This window comes from Electrophorus electricus, chromosome 22 (genome assembly GCF_041902795.1).
Source record: "Electrophorus electricus isolate QZ-2024a chromosome 22, ASM4190279v1, whole genome shotgun sequence".
NCBI classification, from domain to species: domain Eukaryota; kingdom Metazoa; phylum Chordata; class Actinopteri; order Gymnotiformes; family Gymnotidae; genus Electrophorus; species Electrophorus electricus.
Genome location: NC_137518.1, coordinates 13975219 through 13998290, shown reverse-complemented (window position 1 = coordinate 13998290; position 23072 = coordinate 13975219). Strand labels below are relative to the sequence as shown.

The 23072-nt window shown below is 43.0% G+C and overlaps 2 protein-coding genes and 1 long non-coding RNA gene across 11 annotated transcripts; 2 read left to right on the top strand and 1 right to left on the bottom strand.

Annotated features, from left to right (window-relative positions):
• The first annotated feature begins 1078 nt into the window (after nt 1-1078).
• Nucleotides 1079-10058, top strand: phtf1 (putative homeodomain transcription factor 1). 6 transcript variants are annotated; one of them, XM_026996429.3, is made up of 18 exons: nt 1113-1193; nt 1380-1445; nt 2568-2683; nt 2760-2816; nt 2911-2980; nt 3178-3336; nt 3679-3883; nt 4257-4371; nt 4605-4790; nt 4965-5210; nt 5401-5529; nt 5748-6017; nt 6856-6987; nt 7182-7268; nt 7477-7632; nt 8072-8167; nt 8693-8818; nt 9134-10058. In XM_026996429.3, exons 3-18 carry the CDS (start codon nt 2654-2656, stop codon nt 9152-9154), a joined length of 2085 nt encoding a protein of 694 aa, XP_026852230.2. In that variant the 5' UTR covers nt 1113-1193; nt 1380-1445; nt 2568-2653; the 3' UTR covers nt 9155-10058. The 6 variants fall into 6 exon arrangements, with proteins under 6 accessions (XP_026852229.2, XP_026852231.2, XP_026852230.2 ...); XM_026996427.3 differs by lacking the exons at nt 1113-1193; nt 1380-1445 and adding exons at nt 1501-1721; nt 2056-2199; XM_026996428.3 differs by lacking the exon at nt 1380-1445 and having other exon boundaries at nt 1079-1193.
• On the bottom strand, nt 5910-11621 carry LOC145653057 (uncharacterized). The gene is made up of 3 exons (XR_014119343.1): nt 11557-11621; nt 11226-11457; nt 5910-6036 (listed from the first exon to the last, which is right to left on the bottom strand). It is a non-coding gene; the product is annotated as an uncharacterized LOC145653057 (long non-coding RNA).
• pfkfb2b (6-phosphofructo-2-kinase/fructose-2,6-biphosphatase 2b) lies at nt 10199-22587 on the top strand. Of its 4 annotated transcripts, none has more exons than XM_026995944.3 (16): nt 10199-10822; nt 11242-11411; nt 11603-11728; nt 12086-12182; nt 15721-15784; nt 15887-15961; nt 16043-16099; nt 16220-16344; nt 16506-16713; nt 16919-17065; nt 17255-17359; nt 17503-17632; nt 18135-18197; nt 18296-18360; nt 19337-19522; nt 21712-22587. In XM_026995944.3, the coding sequence occupies exons 2-16, from the start codon at nt 11324-11326 to the stop codon at nt 21775-21777; spliced, it is 1602 nt and encodes a 533-aa protein (XP_026851745.2). In that variant the 5' UTR covers nt 10199-10822; nt 11242-11323; the 3' UTR covers nt 21778-22587. The 4 variants fall into 4 exon arrangements, with proteins under 4 accessions (XP_026851745.2, XP_081561474.1, XP_081561476.1 ...); XM_081705348.1 differs by having other exon boundaries at nt 16190-16344; XM_081705350.1 differs by lacking the exon at nt 19337-19522 and having other exon boundaries at nt 16190-16344.
• The last annotated feature ends 485 nt before the right edge of the window (nt 22588-23072 follow it).

Genomic DNA, 23072 nt, shown 5'->3' with positions numbered 1-23072 from the left:
TAGAACTGGTAAAAAGAATATGATACTCTCTACTCAAATTTGTCCAAGCTCTCCAAACATCTTGCTGTATAACAAGAAGTGTGGCAAATAAGAGAGTGTTCTTAATGGCAGGGGACATTGTGACAGCTTAAGGAACAGTTATCTACAGAAATGTAAACATACTCATCTACTTAAAGAATTTGAAAATGAAAATGTCCCAATAGTGAATTGTGGTACATGTTCAACTCTTCAGATATTAGCTTATTATAGCTCTTAAAATAATGTGAAAAATACAGTGGTTTTTAATTTTCTTAAACACTTAATTCTATCAAAGTCCTTTTGGATATTATCAGGCTGTTAGAATATTCTTTTGTTAACTATGCCAGTATCATTCTACAAGGTTTTCTTGCTATAAAGAACTTGATTGGCATCCGCTGTTGTTTGAGAGAACAGTACATGCCACTGTTAAAAGAAGCTGCACAGATGGCAAAAATGACCAGAATTAGTGGCTTTTAACAAGTAAGAAAACTTCTTCTTTTTTTTTTTTTCTTTTTTTTTTAACAGTATGGTCTAGTAACTGCTCTTATTTATGTTTTTGTTTGACAGTTCCCAACTGCATGGTGAATGTTAGTGCATTTTGAATAAATTGTTTATTTTATCATATGGCCTTAGTGTGGTATATATATTTTATGACATTTATAATACATGATATTGTAACCTGCCTCTTAAATAATTAGAAAATGTAAATGACAGTTGTGGAAGCGTAAACCCAAGGATCCATTCATCTTAAATCAAGACTCCATAGCGCTAGAAAAAAAAAGTTTTATTTGAAAGTCTAATGAAATCTAATGTTTATTGTGACTTAACGAGCCGTCACTTCCACATGTTACCAGATTCTATGTTTTTGCACCTGAGGTAAGTGAGGATGTGGGGGGAAGGAAAAGGAATGGACAAGAATGCGGCTATCGCAATTTAGATGTGGTTTGCCAGACCAAGACCAAATCAGTTCATACTTCAGGCGCACCTGGGCCACCTATTTGCCAGACTCGGCCCAGACCTATCGGCCGTACGTCACAGCAGAGACTAAACAGACGCGGGCTGCCAGCATCGGGCTGAGTGTTTTTGTTCCGGTAGTCGTGATTCTGACAGCGTGTGGCCCGATACAGTTTTGCTACCTGGGTAGGTGCCTGGGATTCTCTGTAAACGAGATTTATGTAAGTAAACAACTGAAATAATGGAGAGTTTAAACTCGGTAGTCTTAACACAGAAGTTTATTAATCAGATATTTATTTATAAATGGAAATATAGATGTTCTGACAGTCTATTGATGCTCCAGATTCTTGTAAAGGTTTGATGAGAAATATTAAATAACGAACAAATGTCCCATATGTTTATAATAGGGGTATTATTTCGAACAACGGGCTACAGCACACTCTGCTGTTGAAATCGTCTATCACAATTAGAAGGTAATGAATAGTAAATAACTTCAAAAATAACGCAAAACGTTTTGTGTATTTTTTAACTTCCTAAAAAAGCTCCTTTACAGTTACTACAGAGGTATAAAAGAATGCGGAATGGCAGTTAGATCTATAGCTGTGCTTTTACTTTCGAAATTATGTTTGGAGTAAATGTGTTTATCTCGCCAAGTCGAGCTTCACACCCGGTTTACGGTCGCAGGCTTCACTTTATAACCAAACCAAGCTAGCTGGTAGTGAGCATCAGACACTGATCACGATATCAAGGTGGCGTGTCAGTTTGATTATCCTCAATGCAGCAGTTTATGTTTCATTTGCGTGTGCTTAAAAGTATGTGGCGCTAAATGACAACTTCTGTCAAGTTTGATAGTACCAATCTACTAGCGTCTTAGTTATCTAACGCTAGCCGTCCTAGTCGGAACTTTTCTCGTGGTTTGTTTTTTGTTTATCGTGCTAATTTAGAATAGAGTATTTAAAACATATATAAAGCTAAGTTGCATGCCCATGTTATTAGATAGCTAGCTTGATTTGTCAGTCGTTTATAATGAATCTAGCTGGCTATGTAGCTAACCTAGCTAGCTTGCTGTTATTTACTTCCCAGCTAGCTAACTAGCTAGCGTCATGCGAGGGATCGATCTTAAACTTGACATGGTCAAGTGGAAATGGGAATCTGAAATATTGCGGTCTTTAAAGAGAGGTTAAAGACATATGTCTGCTGACGTCCTTGACACCATTGCTGCTCCAGGTACGTTTTTAACAGTGAACATTTTTTTTGTCAAGACTACAGTATTAGCCTCGAATAACGAGCCTTATACCGAAGCTAGTTAAAAATGTGGCTTCCTTTGCTGAGCAGTTGAATACAAGTCCTTAGTTAATTCATCATCATTGACCATATGCAGTAATTTACATCATGCTTCAGATATAGTTTATCATGCACCTAAAATGTATGTGCAAAACATTTCGTCGTTTTGTGCACACCAGTGTGCATTTCATCTCTTATACAGAATTGCCTCTTATTACTGTTCATCACTATAGAAATGACTCCAAGTAAATTAATCTTTGTTTTTATTATAAATGCTTGCTGACTTTAATTTTCCTTTCTCTTTTATTTAGGGAGAGTCTGTTTCTAACATTAGCTACCATATACGATGAGTCAGATGACCTGATTGGCGATTTTCAGTTTCTGCACATTTTCAATAATGTCTAGAATAGCGTGGTACCAGGAAAAGGTAAGAGCTTCTGTCTGTGTGCTGGCTTGAAGTGCAGAGTGCTGAATTCTGGTCTCATACTCCTGTCATGTCTTAGATTGGAGCTTATGACCAGCAAATATGGGAGAAATCTCTGGAACAAGCTGAACTTAAGGTAGGAAGCAGTTAAAAACCAAATGGTGTACACCGTTTTGAGATTGAAATCTTAGTGTTGATCAGAACTGACCACCTCTGACGGACGTGCCCAGGGTATCAGAAATAAGCCGAAGAAGACAGGCCACATCAAGCCTGACCTCATAGATGTTGACCTGGTGAGAGGTGAGTTTCCACTTCAGGAGGATTGTTTTCTTTCATGCTGATAAAACCAGTTTTGTCTTTTTTTGGGTTCTCCTGTAATTGTTATGGGTAGGAAGAAAACGTCAAGCCAGAGCTTGTTTGAGGAAAAGCTAAACAGAGGAGACGCAGGAGACTCGGCGTTTGTGTGCAACTGCTCCTCACAATGGCTCCTCTTTCAGGTTCCACATTCAGTAAAGCCAAACCGGAGAGCCCGTGGACTGCGCTGACCCGGAAAGGCCTGGTCAGGGTGCTCCTCTATCCTTTCTTTTTTAAGTGGTGGATCCAGGTTACGTCCAAATGCATCGCCACCAGCATCCTGGTACTGTACTTCCTGCAAGGTAAGAACACCCGACAAAATGTACGCGCAAGTTGAGGTCCTGTAGCAACCCCTGCTCTGGCCTGTTAGAAAATTATCTGGTCCAACTTGTCTCTCCCAAAAATATATCTTTATTAATCCTACATGACCATACATTAATCATCTATAAGTTTCATGTTTGAAACATATAGATGTTTCAAGCATGTTAGGCAGCATTGCCTGCAGTACACTGCAGTAATATAAACGTTAATACATGGTTCTGAGAACACAGTTGTCTTCATCTTTTTGCTGTAGAGGCCTTACATTGCCCTTTTCTTAAACAGTGACCAATTCAAACCGTGCTTCCCTGTTTCTGCTTTCGCAGTGGCAGCTGTTGTGTTGTATGTGGAAGTTCCTGCAGCTACTGCCAGCGAGGTGCTAGGTCCCATGTGCCTGATGCTGTTACTGGGAACAGTGCACTGTCAGATCGTGTCCACAGAATCCTGTCGCAGCTTCGACAGCAACCCGCTCAACGTCCAGGTGCCGGGTCGCGCTCCCAGCTGCCCCACAAGCCCTGCGCGCAGGAAACGGTAAGATGGCCATCGGCGTGGGACCACTTTATCCACTCAGCCGTTATAGGTCAGGCATTACAATGTAGGTTTTTAATGATAGCCTAAACCTAATCCCTAGGTAAAATACAAAATGCACACAATTATTTTGTCTGCGAACAATTGCACATTTGAGTATGTCAGGTTTTTCTTGTCTCAGACCGAGCATAACGTTTGACTAAGATCACCCCAACAATGCATGCCACCCCAAACAACTCTTTTGTGTGTAGGACTAGCCTTATTTTCATTCCTTGGTTGTGATTTGGTTGCCAGTTGTTTGGTAGGTGCAGATATTTATATTGCTGTTGTGTCAGTTTGCTGGTGAAGGACTCATTACTTTGCCGTGGTCCTGTAGACACAGGAAGTCTAGAGGAGTGAAGAGAGCAGATCACAGGGATGGTGGGGGGGTGGAACTGAAAGCATGGCACCTTAAGCAGAACCAGCGCTTCTACAGATCCCAGAAGAACCGGGTAACACAGTCATCTTCTGCTGTAATACAGGAATAATTATGGCATCATTAGGCAACTGCATATTTAAGTTCTGCAGAGTCAGCATTTATCAGAGTCATTGGAAAATGGACACTAACTTGGGCAGTATATAAATCTGGATAATGTGAAGGAAATATAATTTGAAAAAAAGAATCCTAGATGTATATGTGAATATTACTGTGTAGTTGCTGGAGTCTTGATCTTATTTGGTCCAGAGCTTCCTGGGGAGGTCTGCGGAAGGGCTCTCTGAGGACCTTTCCACTGAGGAAGAGGAAGCAGAGAAAGCCGGTCGTCCTGGAAACGACCTCGCCCCGTCTCCTCATGCCAAACGTGCACCTGCCCTCAGGAAGAGGTTTCAGAGCCCTGCAGAGTGCCCCACTACTCTCTCCTCACAGCGCCAGGTGGGAATCAATACCGGGGATGGTCTGGGATGGGATATGATATGGGGTGGTACAGGACACCTTTTTCTTTTTCTCGGGTCATTGATTAAGTACGGTAGTTGTTTGTGTCTGGACGTGTGGTTTATAGGCAGCAACTACATGCTTTTAGGTTGCTTTTTATGTGGCCGACAACAGGAAGAAGACCATGCCATGACAACGGTCACCACAGCAACGCCATCACAGGTAGAGCAGTCGCAGCCCTCTGAGAGTTCCCGGCCCGCCTCTGACTCGGAAGACATGTTGTGGGAGGAGTTCCTGCAAGGTCCTGACTCCGCCTCATCCGCAAGCAGCTATAGTGAGGAGGAAGGACTTCACCATCATAACCACACCGTTCCTCCACCCGCTGTCCTCACGAGTGACGATGAAGAGGCCTTCTCACAGGTGGGTGCCATACGGCGATTTTATAATGGGGACCATCTTAGACGTTCTGCTCATTAGCTGATTAACAATCCCTCTTAAATGTGTTTCGGCAGGGCTACTTCACACCCGAGGTTGAGAAACGTTATGGACCTTGCGTGAAGCGTGGTCATGGGAAGATGCTGATAACACTGTTTCTCTGTGACGTCCCCAGCACCAGCTTTCCTGGCTGCAGGTGTGCCACCCTTCTGAAGACCGAGTCAGCGCCATCATCTGGGAGCAGGGCGAGTGCAAGAAGGCCGACATGTCTGTGCTGGAGATCAGCGGCATCATCCTGACACGGGTAAAAGCCCCTGCTGACATCACCCTCGCTCACACCCTCTGTGTGTGTGTGTGTCAGGTGGACTTGGAGGTACCACCGAAAGCATGGCGAACCTCTGCCTTTGGCCGTACCGGTCCTCCGACCCCGTTCCCCTGCCGTTGAGCAAGGCACCAAGCGCGGTGGAAGCTTCGGAACGTGTTGCCATCGGTCCCGCGTGCTACCTTGCTGTCTGTGTGCAGGTGAAGCTGGTGGAGCAGGGACTGGGCTACCTGGTTCTGGGAGGGCTCATCACGGCCACGCTGACCCTCCTCCCCTTCTGCTTCCGGCTGACCCAGCAGCTGGATGCCATGCGTCTCACCTCCGTAACCCTGCGAGAACTGGTCGTCATGGCTGCCGGGATGCCTAGCCTTTTCTCATGCATGTTTTTCTTTATCACTGCTGTGGAGAGAGTCTTCCTCACAAGCCTCTTCTTCTTCATGATGTGTGTTGCTGAGAGGACTTACAAACAGGTGGGGGCGCCATTTTGAACTGTGTACAGGAGAAGTGTAAAACGCGTTAGTGAGATTAATGCAATGAATTTAGAATCATTTCCCCTGCTCACCTGATTCAGTGTTCAAAGGGAAATTCGGTAGTATATGTTCATTGGTACAGTTATCCAGTTAATATATTTGGAAAGTATAATAAAATTAATTTCTGCAAAGGAGTATGATTATTGTGACATTTTAGATGAAAAATTCCAAAGAATAATGTGTACAATGCAAAACTGGTTGATGCATGGAAAATTACATGTACTTTTAGTTGCTGTTTTGGGTCAGAGAATTTTAGCCACACTAATTTGAACAAAGTGAGGGTGTGGCATAGGTGGGAGAATGAAAGCATGGCTGTAGAGCTGAGAAAAATTTAGAGTATTTACAGTCGTATTGCAGCAGATGCCACAGAGAAGAACTCAACCAAGGTCCCTCAACTGAGGGTGATCGTATCTACATGCATGACCGGGAACATTTGTGCAGTTACTTCAGAGCAGATGTACAATTAATCTTCTCTTTATTTTCAATTGACAGCAACACAGTGTTGTTTCCACACGCTTTAGTTTCAGTAGTGAACATCATAAACACTTTCTGTACATTCCCAGAATGAATTAAACAGTCTTAATGAAGTTTCTTAGTGAACTTGCCTTTTAATCTATTCAGTTGACGAATCAATACCTTAGTCACCTGCCTTTAAGTTTGTATTCACCGAAGACATGATCGCATGACCACGCAAGGTTGTATGCAGGCAAACCTGCCACATCCTGTTTATTTCTGTGCCCCAGTGTGACATCCCTCCTCTCTGTGATGTCATCCACAGCGGCTCCTCTTTGCCAAGCTCTTCAGTCACATAACGTCAGCACGCAAAGCCAAGAAATCGGAGATCCCTCACTTCCGACTGAAAAAAGTGCAGAACATCAAGATGTGGCTGTCGCTCAGATCTTTCCTCAAGGTCTGTCTCTAAAACTGAAGGTCCACCTAAACGTGGACAGTCAGCCCAGCACCTGGGTCCATGTGACTCCATGTAGACTTTGTATTTCCTGCTCCTGTTCTCCATGGAATCCTCCAGATGGAATAGGAGTAGCGGGGCAAGAATTTGACAGACGGTTCAAACGACTCCTGAAATGCCCATTTCTCTCTCCGCAGAGACGAGGGCCCCAGCGCTCGGTGGACGTCATCGTGTCCTCCATCTTTCTCCTGGCGCTGTCCATTGCCTTCACCATCTGTGCTCAGGTCAGCCAGTGCTCAACCCGAAGTGTTTGCGACCAAGTGCGTTGTTCTTATCTGTGGTGTTCATGCATATTAACAGCAACACACAAAAGTGAAACAACATGAGTGGTCAGCAGATTGGAGAAGATGGGTTTCAGGTCAGCATAGCTTCTGCAGTGGCAGCGCGTGCAGTACCTTCAGTGTGTGCGGTTTGTGTGTTCTGTGGTTGCAGCTGCTGCACAGTCACCACACGTTCCTGGACTGGGAGAGCAACTGGGAGCTGCTGGTGTGGGGCGTAGCTCTGCTCGGCTTCCTGCTGCGGCTGGCCACGCTTGGTACAGAGACCAACCACAAATACAGCAATGCCTCCGTACTGCTCACTGAGCAGGTATACACACCTTCAGAACTGGCACTGAACCGGTTACCCACAAACCCAGAGCAAGATATCTGCTCTCCTTATTGAAAAGACAGTAAAGTCATCAGGGGTGTTCGGCGCATCTGTGATCTTCTTTTTAAAGTCGGTCATAAATCACTCAGACATACCAGCCTAGAGCAAAAAGGTCAGTACATGCTCGTTAAACAGGTGATGGCATACTGTGGTTTTCAGTGAGAAAGCAATTGGTGTTAAATACATTGTCAAAAAAGCAACTACCTAAACTCTCACTCGCAGGCACACACACAGTAATACATCTGCATCCCTCACGCATTGCTAAGCACAGTCATTTGACACAATTGAACCATGTATTCCAAGTGAAGTCAAATGAAGTGAATCCTGAGTGAGTTTCATGGTTTTTTCCCCTATTTTGTTTGCTGTGACTTTTTTACAGATAAACTTGTACCTTAAGATGGAGAAGAAACCTGCCAAGAAAGATGAGCTGAGTATCGTCAACAATGTGCTAAAACTGGCCACAAAATTACTGAAGGTAAGCATTAATACCACCTATCATCTATAACCTTTAAACTATCCATCTTCAGCTATCATCATCCATGATCACTCGTGTCATCATAATTTATATCTACCAACAGTAAACCAATGTTGTATTTGTTTTATTTTTTAATGGTTTGTAATATTTGTTTTTAAAATATATTGATACATGTTATGTAGTTTTGTTTGTAAGTTTAGTAGTCATAGTACAGTACCCAGACTTGTAGACAAATATATATGTACGACATCTATTGGCTTGTTTCACAAGCCTGAAGTTTTTCTTGCACCACACACAAAATATTTGCAGAAAATATTTTAGATCTAATGGTTATTCTTATTTATAAAACCAAAACTATTTTAGCTTCATTTGCAATTTGATCCATTTATTTTATTTATATTAATGAAAAATATATTAATGTTTTTTCTTCAAAAGTTATTCCACCCAATAAATTTCCTAAAGCTCGAGTGGCATTTGAGTCTTACTTTCTGTGTGGTATCATCCTTGTTAAACCCCATCTTTTAGGAGTTGGACACCCCATTTCGTCTGCTGGGGCTGACGGTGAACCCCCTCATTTACAACATCACCCGTGTGGTCATCCTGTCCGCCATCTCTGCTGTGGTCAGTGACCTGCTGGGCTTCAATATCCGAGTGAGTGGGAGAACATTCACGCACAAACCCCAACACAGTCTGTGGGTCTCCCCTCCACCTTTTCAACAGATACCACTGCACTCTGTACTAAAAAATGTTTCCCAGCTCAGTGGACAGGACCCTCGAGACCACTGAGGGTTTCGCTCTGTCCCAGTTTCCATCACCCCAGATCCGTTCCATTGAGAACACTGTCTGGTCCGCTGGAAGCTGGGTTAGAGCAGAGAGATGAACCGTTCGCTGGGACATGAGTACTGGGTTGAGAATCAGAGATGTCCTTGCTGTGCTTAACCATGCAACGCCTTCTGCTCCTTGTAGCTCTGGAAGATCAAGCCATGATGTGAAGCAGCTGAGGCAGTTCCTGTGTGCTGGGCAAAGCGTCGGCCTTCTGCCGTGCCGGAGGACAGAGCACTCAAACATTCACACCGCTGTGCAAATCTACTGACCAAATCTATGCATTACTGGGCCACCGTCACCTGTGCTCCACAGCCAGGCTTGATGCATCTGGAAACAACTTTGGGGTCTTTCACATATAGTTAGTTGTCCTGGTGTGGTTAAATCCTATAGTATTTAATATGCTTAAGATGCAAACACACACTAAATAAAGTTTTTAAGTACAGCATGTTGGTTGAGATGCAAATTTAAAAAATGTTAGCTTTCCAGCTTCTAGTTAGTGGGGGAAAATTCTCAACATATTAAGCCCATGTGTAAACAGGGGGCCTCTGTTTTTAGATTCTGGACCAACGGTAACCACCAGGATTCTCTTATGCCAGAGTACGTTTGTGCTAACGCTAATTTCTCAGCATGTCACATGTTACAGGAAGCAACGACATATATGTGAAAGTTTCCAGCCAGAATGAATTCTAGCATTTTCAGTGACTGTTTTTAGAAATTTGCTCTGTTGAGGACCCTGTGTCTCTGGCTGATTCCAGATGTGTTGGGAAGCTCTTTATGCCTTTGCCAATGTTGCTAGAAATGCAAACTGTTATGTTTAAGCATACATTCCATAATATGTCCTAAATTCCCAGAATCCTTTGCTTTTCAGGAATGCCACCCGATGAGAGAGCCACAGCTTCAAACATAACCACTAAGTGCCTTGTAAATATAAAGTATAGGTTTTGACAATCAAAACAAGCTATTTATGGGATTGCAGTTGTGTATTTAAAAAGGTACTGGAGAAATTGCACATTGTCTGGTTGGAGGCGCACTTCATTCAGTTCTTATTAAACTTTTTTCTAGTTGACACTTGTTTGTTTAAATTCTGTTTTTAACAAATGCTTCATATTTGGCTACTCATTGTATTATGCTAATGTTTGGTATTTGTATGGAAGCCGGTTTGTGTCCACTTGAACATTTGTATAGATGCTGTTTGCTTTGACACAGGTTTCAGTTTGAAGTCGGTTCATTTTTTTTCTTTTTTCTTTTTATGAGTTTTCTTTACACAGCTCCCATATTACTATATAATTTTTTCCTTACTAGTAATATCTAATTACATTATTCGTGTCACTTTCCAAGATGCTTCATAAAGGATGTTGGGGAAGAATATACACTGCCTGGCCAAACAAAGGTCACACACTAATATTTTTGTTGGACCACCTTCAGCTTTGATTCCGGCACGCATTCGCTGTGGTATCGTTTCCATAAGCTTCTGCAATGTCACAACATTTATTTCTGTCCAGAGTTGCATTAATTCCCCTCCCCCTAGATCTTGTATTGATGGGTAATTTAGACCACTGCGCAAAGTCTTCTCCAGCACATCCCAAAGATTCTCAATGGGGTTCAGGTCTGAACTCTGGTGGCCAATCCATGTGTGAAAATGATGTCTCTTGCTCCCTGAACCACTGAACTGCGCAATATTCGCAGTAATACGGTAAGTGCGGTGACGCGCCTCTAGCATGATTTGGCTGGATGTCAAGTGCGTCGCCGGTTTGAGCGATACTGCCGGACGTCGATCCTGATACTCGAGTCGTGGGCTTTAGCAACAATGAACCGGACTGATTAAAGGCGGTGAGTAGCGATGGTCCATTTTCTACTGCTTTTACGATATTTCCAGTGTCTTTAAGACCCGTGTAATATATTTCCACATGAAACTGAACGCAGTGATTTATTTATTTTTTTAACCCTACATCTTTACACATACAACCCAGTTACGTTCATGTAGGTGCTTTAAACGTACTCGGACCATCTTGATATCGGAAATAATGACGACGCTTACTCGAGGCTGCGGTTGTTGCAGATGCTGCTGTAGTTGACAGTTACAGAGAAAGAAAAATATACTTGTCGCTGAAAATGAGAGTGCATTTACTGATGCTAGTGCCTAAAATGACAGCACACGGGGAAGGAAAATTAAGTCTGCGCTTTGCGAAGTTGCTCAGTCGTGTTTCAAAGAGACTGCCTTAAATCTGCTCACCTGTTCTTTTCTGCAGGAGCTCGTTTTAGAAATCACTCGCGACTGCCCAGTGCGCGGTGGTCATGTTCTCGTAAAGCAGAAGGCTGCTGTCTTCCAGAATGTCTGCGTGTTTGCAGCGAGAAACCGGTCTCCCCGGATCCGGCGACGCCAAGAGAGCCGATACCAGAGCCAACGGGAAGAAATGCTGTAAGTGTACAGCCACCCGGTGTTTCCTGAGTCACTGCACTTTAATCTAGTTTGCATAATACAAAGAGAATATATACAGTTTCTAATGAAATCTTAGTGTGTTGAGTTTAGAAAGGATGGACACTGCTCTGAAAATAAATGTGACCTGCGTTTGGATCCGCTTTGATGCGTGCGTATGTCTGTATCTTCAGCCTGGGCGTCTTACATGACCAACTCCCCAACGCTGATCGTCATGATTGGCCTTCCCGCTAGAGGCAAGACCTACATGTCCAAGAAACTCACTCGCTATCTCAACTGGATAGGAGTTCCAACAAAAGGTGTGAAGGAACAGGAACAGGAGCAGAGGGATTTACAAGTGTGTTTCTAAAACTATTCGCCAATAGTGCCTGACATTACTACTATTACTTGATGTCGCTACTAGCCGAATATGTTGAGATCTAATCGTCGGAAAGCATGACTCGAGTACATGTGTAAGATGACCTGTTCAAACTTAAAATTGCTCATGGATTCCAAGACCCACATAATTTAGTGAATTAATCAGGAAGTCTGAAGCTGCAAATTCCATAAAAACCTGCCCAGTTCTTTTGCTCTCACTTTACCATTGGCATAAGTTGTCAAAGAGCTTTATTCCAATGAACAGGGAAACCCTGACATGCATTCTGTTCTCCTTGCAGTATTTAACCTGGGGGTCTACAGAAGGGATGCGGTCAAAGCCTACAAGTCTTATGACTTTTTTAGGCATGATAATGAAGAGGCCATGAGAATAAGAAAGTAAGTACGGTCTTTGTACATATGTATAAAATACTGACCACTTTATTAGGTACACCTAGTATCCGGTTGGACCCCCTTTTGCCTTCAGAACTGCCTTGATTCCTAATGGCATAGATTCAACAAGGTGCTGGAAACCTTCCTCAGACACTGATCCATATTGACATGATACTATCACACAGATGCTGCAGATTTGTCAGCTGCATGTTCATGACATGAATGTCCTGTTCCCGAATGTGCTCTGTTGTTTTGAGATCTTGTCTGTGGAGGCCATTTGGGTGGTGAATTCGTTGTCATGTTCAAGAAACAAGTTTGAGATGATTTTGAGCCTTGTGACTTGGGGCATGTTCTGCTGGAAGTAGCCATCAGAAGATGGACACTCTGTGGTCGTAAAGGGATGGACGTGGTCAGCAACAGCACCCGGGTTGGCTGTGCAGTTTAAACGATGTTCGGTTGGTATTAAGGGCCCAACGTGTGCCAAGAAAACATCTCCTACACCATCACCAGCCTAAGCCATTGAAGGCAGGTTGTAGCCTTGCTTTTATGTGGTTTACTCCAACCTCCGGCCATACCGTCTGAATGTCACGGCAGAATTTCATTTTGAACTTTGCCGGGTCCTCGTGATCATGTCTACCTGACGATGACGTACATCTCCCTTTTTTTTATTCTCCTTCCTTATTCTTTACCCTTTTTATTCTTCCGCACCAACTACAGTGTGGTAGTCGACCCCAAGTACTGGCATTAAATTAAAAGGAGTATATAAATAATGTTGTAAAACACTACAAAAATACGTTTCTGAAAAAATAAAACAAGACGAATCAGTGCACATATGAACAGAATATTGTCACGATTGGCCCTCCCTAGTCTCCATGGTTTCCCTGTCTCATGTCATTGGTTCATTTTCTCCATTCTTGTTCTAGTCCTTGTTTTGGTTTTCGCCTCACTTGTGTATGTAAACCCTGCCTTTGTTACCTAAGTGCATTGAGTTGCCTCTATGTGATTGGCTGTTGAACCGATGTAACTAATAGGGTGGCACGTGTGTCCACTGCTGTAAATGATATATGGATTTGTGCTGTTTTCACATGCCACCTTGGGTGTGAGACTGACTCATATCTTTGTGGATGAAGCCAGTTTGATTGCGGGATAGTGTTGGCATAAACACCCCCCACTGGGGCTGTCGGAGCTTCTGCTTAGACTTCCCAGCAGAGGTGTGTTTATTATGTATTAATATGGACTAAATAATGCATTCACTAAGATGTCACTCATCCAAACACCAGTTTGCAGAATTAGAATGGAAAAACCCTCTGTGCGTTTCCAAGCAGGCACACAATACTGCTTTCCATTGTGGTGTTCTGTGGTTTCTGTGATGGCATTGTTGTTAGGTTAATCCCAAAAGTTCACAAAAAGATGTCCAGTGGGCAGTGGTAGCTCGGTGGATAAGACACTTGACTAGTAATCAGAAGGTTGCCAGTTGAAGTCCCTTAACCCTCAATTACTCAAGTTGTATTCAGTCAGAATTGCAAGTTGCTTTGGATAAAAGCGTGAGATAAATGTAAATACTCTCCATTTTCTATCTCTAAAAAAATAGCAACCCCCCCCCCCCAAAAAAAAACAACAAAAAAACAAAACAAAAAAACACAGACAAATGTCAGTGAAAACAGATTAATTATGGAGATGAATTTAACCACATTTAAAGTTCAGGGGTAGTTTGTGTGGTTTGTTTGTTTGTTTGTTTTTTAAAGTTCTTTAAAGTTTTCTTTTTTTTAATTAATGAAGTGATTGCAGAAGCATATATATATATATATATATATATATATATATATATATATATATATATATATATATATATATATATATATATATATATATATATATATATATACCCTTTTTTCTTATTCTTTCTCATTCCTTATTCTTTACCCTTTTAATTTTCCTTACCAACTACAGTGTAGTAGTCGACCCCAAGTAGTGGCATTAAATTAAAAGGAGTATATAAATAAATAATGTTGTAAAACACTACAAAAATACGTTTATGAAAAAATAAACAAAACAAGACGAATCAGTGCACATATGAACAGAATATTGTCACGTTTGGCCCTCCCTAGTCTCCATGGTTTCCCTGTCTCATGTCATTGGTTCATTTTCTCCATTCTTGTTTTGGTTTTCACCTCACTTGTGTATGTAAACCCTGTCTTGTTGCCCAAGTGCATTTGCTGGTCATTGGTAATTCTAGCCTTTGTTTTCCAGCCTCTGGGTGTTAAATACTAGCTGCTCTTTGAGAGTCCCAGCCTCTGTGTTATTCCAAGCCCCTGTTTGTATTTGCTAGTGTTTAGTGGTAGTTTTTATATGTACTTGTACCTTTGTTATTGCCTGCATCCCGTCTGTCATCATGTGATTTTGTTTGTTTGCTTATTATGTGTTCTTGCACATGTTGTGTTGGCTCACTGACCCTGGCCTGCTCTAATGACTCTGATTATGGAGTTGCCCTTAAGCTCACTGTTCAGCATGTGCGTCCGCCTCGTGGTCGCTCCACGTAACAAAAAATTAAAGTAATAATAATTGTAAAAATAATGCAAGTGTTTAAAAATGATCACAACGATACTGATATCTGGATTGAAAAAGATTTTTGTGCTGCTCTGGGTGGACTGGGCAATTCCATTTAGAAAAGTCCATCTATGTGCTAGCAATGACATGAAAGTAACTCTTATTCATTTAAGATTTTCCTTATTCCTGAAACCACAAATATGGCTGCTTTAGCACTGTCAAGTGACAGCCAAAACATGACCTAAGCCTGCCAGAAGCAGTTCTTCGAGTGCATTTCAGATACAGACAAAACAATAAGTTAGTGTGCTGCTATAGGAAAGAAGAGGGCCATTCTCCAATCTCTTCCACACCTGAGTACGCACCTTATGTCTGTCATCGTAGAAAACAGTCCACTGACACTTATTGAAAGCACGTTCTCATCTAAATTACGCAGTGACGGAGTACAAATGCGCACCTGTAACAAAGGCACAGACACCCGAAGGAGAAGATCCAATTGCAAAAGGTTTTTAGATTTCGGAGTAGATGGGAACTGAAGCAAGAGGTTTAAGGGCCTTGAGCGTTGCAAGTCTGGTAAGAGGAGTTTAGCTGACAATCTAGGTCAGGCTGTTCCGAAGCTGAAGACGAGGTGGAGTCTGGAAGGAGTCCAGGGGTCAGGCAGGAGAGATGGTCTGTAAAACGGGCAGAGTTCGGAAACCAGGAAAACGCGTACAAGGAAGGCTGGGTATGTGACATGAGCGCTGCAATAATTGGCAAATGGAGCGTGAGGGAGAGGCGTAGTAAGGGAGAGAATGGTCAACCGGTGTGTCTAATATTCCGGCCAACCAGATCAGAGATGTTGGTGGGAGGAGTGAGCATGGCAGCGCTGGGATGAGCGGTGTTCAGCGAATCCGAGTCTGCACCCTTCCCATTGTTTCTACATACTGAGGATCTTCAGTCTTATTGTCACTGTTTTCCTAAATTATATCTAAATATTATTACTTTATGCGATGTGCTACAGGCACTGCGCCTTGGTAGCCCTGCGTGATGTGAAGACCTACCTGACTGAGGGAGGACAAATTGCAGTAAGCCGATACCATTTACGTTCTCTCTGATATTTTCAATGAGTTGACACTTACTACTTCTGATTAAACTTGCATATTTAATCAAGGTTCTCTCTTTTTGAGGTCTTTGATGGTACCAACACTACCCGGGAGAGGCGCGACCTCATCCTGAATTTCGTGAAGGAGAACGCATTTAAGGTGCCGCAAATATACAGGAGCTTTCCTTTACAGGGGAACTGCACTACACCTTACTGAAATCAGCTGTGCTTACCTGTACAGGTGTTTTTCGTGGAGTCGGTCTGTGATGACCCAGATGTTATTGCTGCTAACATCTTAGTAAGTCAAACCTTGAACGTTTGAAACGGCCTTCGTGGTAGTAGATGGGATGTTAGAAGTGTCTGACAAACATGGTGGAATTGTGCTTAGTGTGTTCAGATGATCAGTGTCTATGTACAGGAAGTGAAGGTGTCAAGTCCAGATTACCCAGAAGCACACAGAGAAAGGGTCATGGATGACTTCCTGAAACGCATTGAGTGCTACCAAGTGACCTACCAGCCACTAGACCCTGACGACTACGACAAGTAAGGCCATCCAGTGAAGATAAAACTAAGCCTTCCGTTTAAAAAACTGCTTTGCACAGAAAATCATATATACTTAATCTGCATGCTGGATTCTTATTGTGCAAGTTCTCAGTCGTTTAATGCAAGGAAATGTGCATCATGCATACCTGCATCTCTTCCAGATACCTGTCCTTCATAAAAGTGATGAACGTGGGCCGCCGCTTCCTGGTGAACCGCGTGCAGGACTACATCCAGAGCAAGATCGTCTACTATCTCATGAACATCCGCGTGCACTCGCACTGCATCTACCTGTGCCGGCACGGCGAGAGTGACCACAACGTGCAGGCCCGCATCGGCGGCGACTCGGAGCTTTCTCCCCGTGGAAAGCAGGTCTGGGCCGGAGGACTGTTGAGCCTGCACAAGCTTGGCTAACAAGCATAGCGGCTAACTAAGGAACGAGGTGTCGTGCTTGAAAGACCAGCGATTTATTTTTTAGCTCTTAATTTAGCAAGGTTTAACTGAGAACACCGTAGTGCCGTGCGTGGTTTCATAGCTGCCGGATGTAACGATGCTGCATCTCTGTTCTGGTGGCCAGTTTGCCGAAGCTTTGCACGGCTTCATTGAGGAGCGCGGCCTGTCAGATCTGAAGGTCTGGTCCAGCCAGCTGCGGAGGAGCATCCAGACAGCGGAAACTCTTGGCGTTCCCTATGAACAGTGGAAGATCCTGAACGAGATCGATGCTGTAAGTATTGCAGCATGACCCATCTGTAGCTCCGGATTAAAGAATTCCACATTTTGTTAAACTGAAACACAAACGAAGATAATTTTTTGTTTGTATTATTAACAGAATTTTAAGTAGGATTTTCCCAATGCAAATCTACACCGTTGAAGAAAAAAGATCGCAGTGAATAAACTGTTCTTTGCATTTCAGGGAATATGTGAGGAAATGACCTATGAGATGATTCAGAAGTCTTTGCCAGAAGAGTTTGCACTGAGGGACCAGGACAAGTACCATTACAGATACCCTGGAGGAGAGGTGCAAGTCTCCCCTTCCTCTCAGCACCACAGAAATCTGCGTTACTGCGCAGACGTTAAAGCTATATGCGATTTTTACATTTTAAGTCAAAGTATCTAAATTTCCAGACTTCTTACAACTTTGTCCATGGTCCCTTGGTGCAGTCCTATCAGGACCTGGTCCAGCGCCTGGAGCCGGTCATCATGGAGCTGGAGCAGCAGGGCAACGTGCTGGTCATCTGCCACCAGGCGGTCATGAGATGCCTCCTAGCTTACTTTCTGGATAAGAATGCAGGTGTCTCTCCACCACACACGTACACACCCTCATACACAACACCACCTCTCATACAGAGTAGCACCGTGTAAGACCTCCGATGCAATTACTGCTTTGAAAACGCAAAAGGGGAGACAGAGTTTCAAGTCTAAAAGAAACACTGAAGTGAGTGCACCTTTTGAAGCAATTTCTTGGAACTTTTTTTTTTTTTGCACTTGCATTTTTAGATAAGTGGCTCTCCTTGGATTTCATCGCACGAGGCTGCATTGATCCACAATGTTGGCATCAAATCAAGGATTTAGTTTTTTTTGTTTTTTTTTTCTCCAGACCATTCTGTTATATTGCCATATATATATATATAAAAATAACTAAATACACACGCACTCATCCACTCAGTAACACATCAAATACACACCCTCATACATACTAACACCACACACACACACCTTTGTGCTCACACACACTCTTGGCACTTTCATGGCTTTTGTATCTGTTCTCATCTGTCTCATTCTGCATTCCACAGATGACCTCCCGTACTTAAAGTGTCCCCTCCACACTGTTCTGAAACTCACTCCTGTGGCTTACGGTAGGTGCTTCAGTACTGCAGCCCTTCCCACACACGGTTCTTCCACCATCACATGCCTGCCTACTGCTGATTCATCCCTGGCTTGTTTGCATCTCTAGGCTGCAAAGTGGAAACCTTTTACCTGAATGTGGAGGCGGTGAACACCCACCGCGACAGACCATTGGTAAGTCAGCCTCTGCCCCGTTTCTTCAGCTAATGTTCTCACTTCCAGACTTGCACTATACTTGTAGACTAGCTGCTGCCATTTAGGACATGGGGTGTTAAGCCTTTCGGAGCGCTGGCCTCTCGGCATGCTGGCCTTTCCGCGCGCTGGCTTCTCACGACACTTGTCTGGAACGTGTCCTTGAGCACGCGGGCCCGGTTTGCTTCACTACAGGACCGAATGGCTTTTGCTTCACGCCACTGTTCTGCGCTCTTGACATCTCCAGTTGCATTTCTCATATAGCCAGCGCAAGCTTATTCTGAAACACTGTTCCCCTTTTTTTGTTCACTTGGCCTGTTTAAGTCAGCTCTTTACTTATTTAGTTATTTTTAAATTCTCTTTTCTCCTGGCTAAAGTGTGAGGTCAGTGCTCCACTCATCTGTGTGTCTGTTCCTGATTATTTAAAATCTATAATATTTATTAGACTCTCTGAGTGTTATTCGATTGTTAGTGATATTTAGTGCTTTGGTCCACATGGGAAAAAAAAAAAATTAAAAAAAAAAAATATATATATATATATATAAATATAAATATATATATATATATATATAAATATATATATATATATAATTTATTTATTTACTTATTTATTTTTCTCCGCTTTGTGAAGTCCCTTTTATGGGCCTGTTTCAAATGTATCCATGTGGCATTTTTCTTAGGTCTTTATGAATCATTGCTAACAAACACCGAGCCCACTCTGGTTGGTTCTGTTTCATGGGTTGGCTAAAAGTCTGAAGCCTACGCAAGGTGTCTTTTTCTGGCTTTTTCTTTGGTCTCTGAGAATTTGTGCGAATGTTTGTGGAAAAACGACTCCTGCTTGCAGGAGTCTCTTTCCTCTCTCCGTTTCTCTCTCGCTGTCTGTGACCGTCACGCTGTCTCTCTCTTACTTTCTCACATGCCCTCTGTAACGCTCACGGTCTCTCCCATCTCGAACCAGGGAAAAGCTCGGAGGAGCCCAGCTACCCTGCTGCTCCGACGGAATAGTTACACCCCTCTCTCCAGTCACGACCAGGTCAAACGGCCCCGCCTGTACAGCGCCGGCAACCGGCCGTGGCTCCCACTCGTCCCCTCCCCCTCCGCCCTGCACGTCCCTGACACGCCTGCGGGGGTGCTGCTGAGCCAAGTTAGTGTCCACGGTCACCGTGCCATCGTTATCGGCAGGCTGAGTCAGCTCGGCTGACCCGACCGGTCCCCGTTCTGACCCTGTCCTCGTGTCACCCGAGTACCGCAGACCCGTGTCTTGTCCACCCCTGTCCACTAGTTGTGCTAACAGCATGGTCTGATTATTGTCATTGTGTGACGTGTCGGTCTCCCTTTTCGCATCCAAATCCCGATCCATTGACCCGTCCTCGTGCATGTCCGTTCGCTGACCCTGTGACCTCTGTGTCGCTCTGCATTCGCACTTGTGTGTTTGCCCCCTGCTGCCGCACTCGCCGACCCCAACAGGCCGCTCACGTGTGCTTGCATGTCATCATCCTCATGACATATCGCACGATAGCGCAGGGTGTGCAGTCCGTTAAGAACCGCTGTACAGTGATTCACTGCAATGTTGTAAAGTATGAAATGGCTTTGAGTCCCTTTATTACTGAAGTCCCCACCCCACTTCAGCAGAATTAATGAAATACACATTTTTTACATTTTCTGTTTTAAATGTTCCCTGCTCAGATACGCCTACCTTAGCTTTTGGTAACTTGATAACTTCCTGGTGAGTTCCTGGTTAAACCAGGGCAAAGCATGAAAAAATAATTAGGACTGCAACTGGTACATACTGCTTTCACAACTGGGATTTCACAGTTTCTTTTGTTAAATGAAGCCCTCCCTGGCCTCAGAAAACCAAGCAAACTACGCTGGGCTGATACCAACCGTCTGTTGTTCGATTCTCACTTTATTTATCTGCTTTTAACTGCTAACACTGAGCTAATCAAGGTGCTCACTCAGTTTCCCTCTGGAACTAGTCACTGAATATTTATTGGTTCATTAAAGTGGGAGAGCTCCGTTTGGTCCGTACGAGGTCTGTCTGATTTAAGTGATTTGTAGAAGGAGAGCTATTGTGTAGGCTGGCCCTCCCTTGATGGACTGGTCCATGTATTTCGTTTCTGCCTCTTATGAAATATTTCAGAAAATGGTTCATGAAGTGGGGAGACTCACCACACACGTGCTCAACATCTTGATGTGTCTGTGTCTAGTATTGTGGCCTCATGCTAATACGAGCTGACTCATCTCGTATTAACTGGTTACATGACCACAGGAGCTCTGTTTTTCTCTCTCCCCTTTCCTTCACAGCCCCAGCTAGCCGGCTGGTGTGTGTGTGTGTGTGTGTGGTGTGTGTGTGGTGTGTGTGTGGTGTGTGTGTGGTGTGTGTGTGGTGTGTGTGTGGTGTGTGTGTGGTGTGTGTGTGGTGTGTGTGTGGTGTGTGTGTGGTGTGTGTGTGGTGTGTGTGTGTGGGTGTGTGGGGTGTGGGTGTGTGGGTGTGTGTGTGTTGTGTGTTGTGGGTGTGTGTGTTGTGTGTGTGTGTGTGTGTGTGTGTATTTTCCACCAATAGAGATCTATAACTGCCATTTTCCCTTGTTTGAACCTGTCAGCACCGTAACCTTCATGTGGCTTCTCACTTTTGCATGGACCACAATAAACCTCTTTATAAGAAAGACGGCACTCACGTTTCAAAATCAGCACATCGGTATGGTTTAGCCTTTTTTTATTAAAGTCTTCTGACTTTTTTTTTTTTTTTCTGTTGGTCAGTTCAGTTACTCTTACCTGAATAGTTGCTATGCTGGTGGTTTTCTGAATATTGATAAACATTTCTCTGGTAGTGGGTGACTGTCAGTAATTGGTCACTGAGTGAGTGACTGCTTTAATTTAAGTGCACTTACATTTTCATTTGGCCACAGTTAAATTAATGAAATCTTTAAAAAATTGCCATATTAATTATTATTAGTTGGTGCCTGTTTGCAAATCCTTTGCAGTTGATGACTGCATGAAGCTAGCAGCTTAGACGCTGGATCATTTCTTTGGCCATGTTCAACCAGGCATGTAATGCAAAAACATTTAATAAAATCAGGCTGCCCTACATTACTGCCTGCATGAGTTTGTTGGTTCTTATTTTGAGCTTTATTTTAAAGGCAAGAAAAGCAATTCTAGCTTGTTAAAGGAGCCGGGATTCTACGTATAATATTCTGTGATGACGCAAGACTTTTACTTTTGTCAACACATTTCCATGTCTGCACTAAACCTTTTACTGATTGTGATTAAAATGGCCTTTTCAAATTCAAAGGTGTGTGTGTGTGTGTGTGTGTGTGTGTGTGTGTGTTGTAGGAATCCTTGCGTGAAGGAATTGTCTCTGACAGCTCAGAAGACGTTGCTGACTGTTTCTACTTCTGAGTAGCACCGAAGGCCTTGAGCACCCAGTGCACAACCTGAGACTAACATTCTTTATAGCCCCATCATCCCACTGCACAGGAAGTCCATAACCCTTTAAGATGCCACATGTATCAGTTAATACTAGTAACATATCAAGATCACATGTCAATACTCATGTCAAATATAATATAATTTCTTGTCTATTTAAATCCTAAGAATGCTGAGACTTTCACTTTAAATCTTTTATTTTGTAAAATCCAAATGACGAGCTGCACAGATTGCTGTACAAAGAGTGTTTCGGGTATAACACTTTATTGGTGTTTTCAAGAAAGTGTAAAATGTACTTCTCTGGAAATTATGGGATACTTTCCGGGGGGGGGGGGGGGGTATAGGCATCGTGTATACACACTTTCTATTTTAAATACTAATCTTTTAACTTGCAAATATATACTCTATGAAATGTGTTGTGCTACTATTCACTAGTTTAAAACCTAAAGGACAATGCCTAGTCAAAGTTGTGCGATTTGAGTGAACTGTGTTGCATGCATAACTTGGCATATAACACCTGAGAATATCTTCAGATGTCTCTGTGCCTTTGGGCCTCTATGCAGCACAGTTGTCTCATCCTTCATTATACAGGGATCAGTGGGATTTATTCTGGGCTTATAATGTGAAGAAATGTTAGTAACATATCACTAATGAACACAGTGATGCATGCTTTGATCAGTATCTAATTTGCCAACACCGAATCCAGCACTGATGTGTACATTCACTGGTTCCACTTCAGAATGTAATTACCCTTATAAAGAGTTTAATAATGGTTTAAAATTACTGGAAGTTTACTGTCTCAATTTCTGAAAAATTAAAAAAAAACGTTCTTGAAGCAAAAAATGTCTGAAGTACGAGGCACTATTCTATCATCTAGTTTGAGTACTGTTTCTTATTGCTTGACCACCAGGGGGCGCAAAAAACGTAATAATGCAACCAGATGGGTTTTTTTGGGTGGTGTTTACACTCCTGATGATTTGTGATATTATTTTTAAAGTAGGAGTAGGAGCCTACCATAACATTTTAAGGGAGCTATGAAAGCAACTGGGAAAACACCATGGGTTCTCTATTTGAAGAACATTTCCGAAAGCAGCTTTGTTAGGAAATATACAGGATATCTGGGCTTCTCCCAGCGAAGATGTTTTCACTGAAATGTGTGTATATAGCATATCCTTTTTTCCCTTACATAGATTTGTGCTTGTAATTTTTACATGGAACTTGCCTGTTTTGCTGTTCTCAGGGCTGTGATTGAGAAATCATGCCATAGA

Bases quoted from the DNA above. Each gene is read 5' to 3' on its own strand.
- phtf1 (XM_026996428.3), top strand. From the start codon at position 2,654: ATGTCTAGAATAGCGTGGTACCAGGAAAAG. The intron at 2,981-3,177 runs GTGAGTTTCCAC...CTCCTCTTTCAG, and splicing joins AGATGTTGACCTGGTGAGAG to GTTCCACATTCAGTAAAGCC. The intron at 3,884-4,256 runs GTAAGATGGCCA...GTGGTCCTGTAG, and splicing joins AGCCCTGCGCGCAGGAAACG to ACACAGGAAGTCTAGAGGAG.
- pfkfb2b (XM_081705348.1), top strand. From the start codon at position 11,324: ATGTCTGCGTGTTTGCAGCGAGAAACCGGTCTCCCCGGATCCGGCGAC. The intron at 16,345-16,505 runs GTAAGGCCATCC...CATCTCTTCCAG, and splicing joins GACCCTGACGACTACGACAA to ATACCTGTCCTTCATAAAAG. The intron at 19,523-21,711 runs GTTAGTGTCCAC...TGTGTGTTGTAG, and splicing joins CGGGGGTGCTGCTGAGCCAA to GAATCCTTGCGTGAAGGAAT.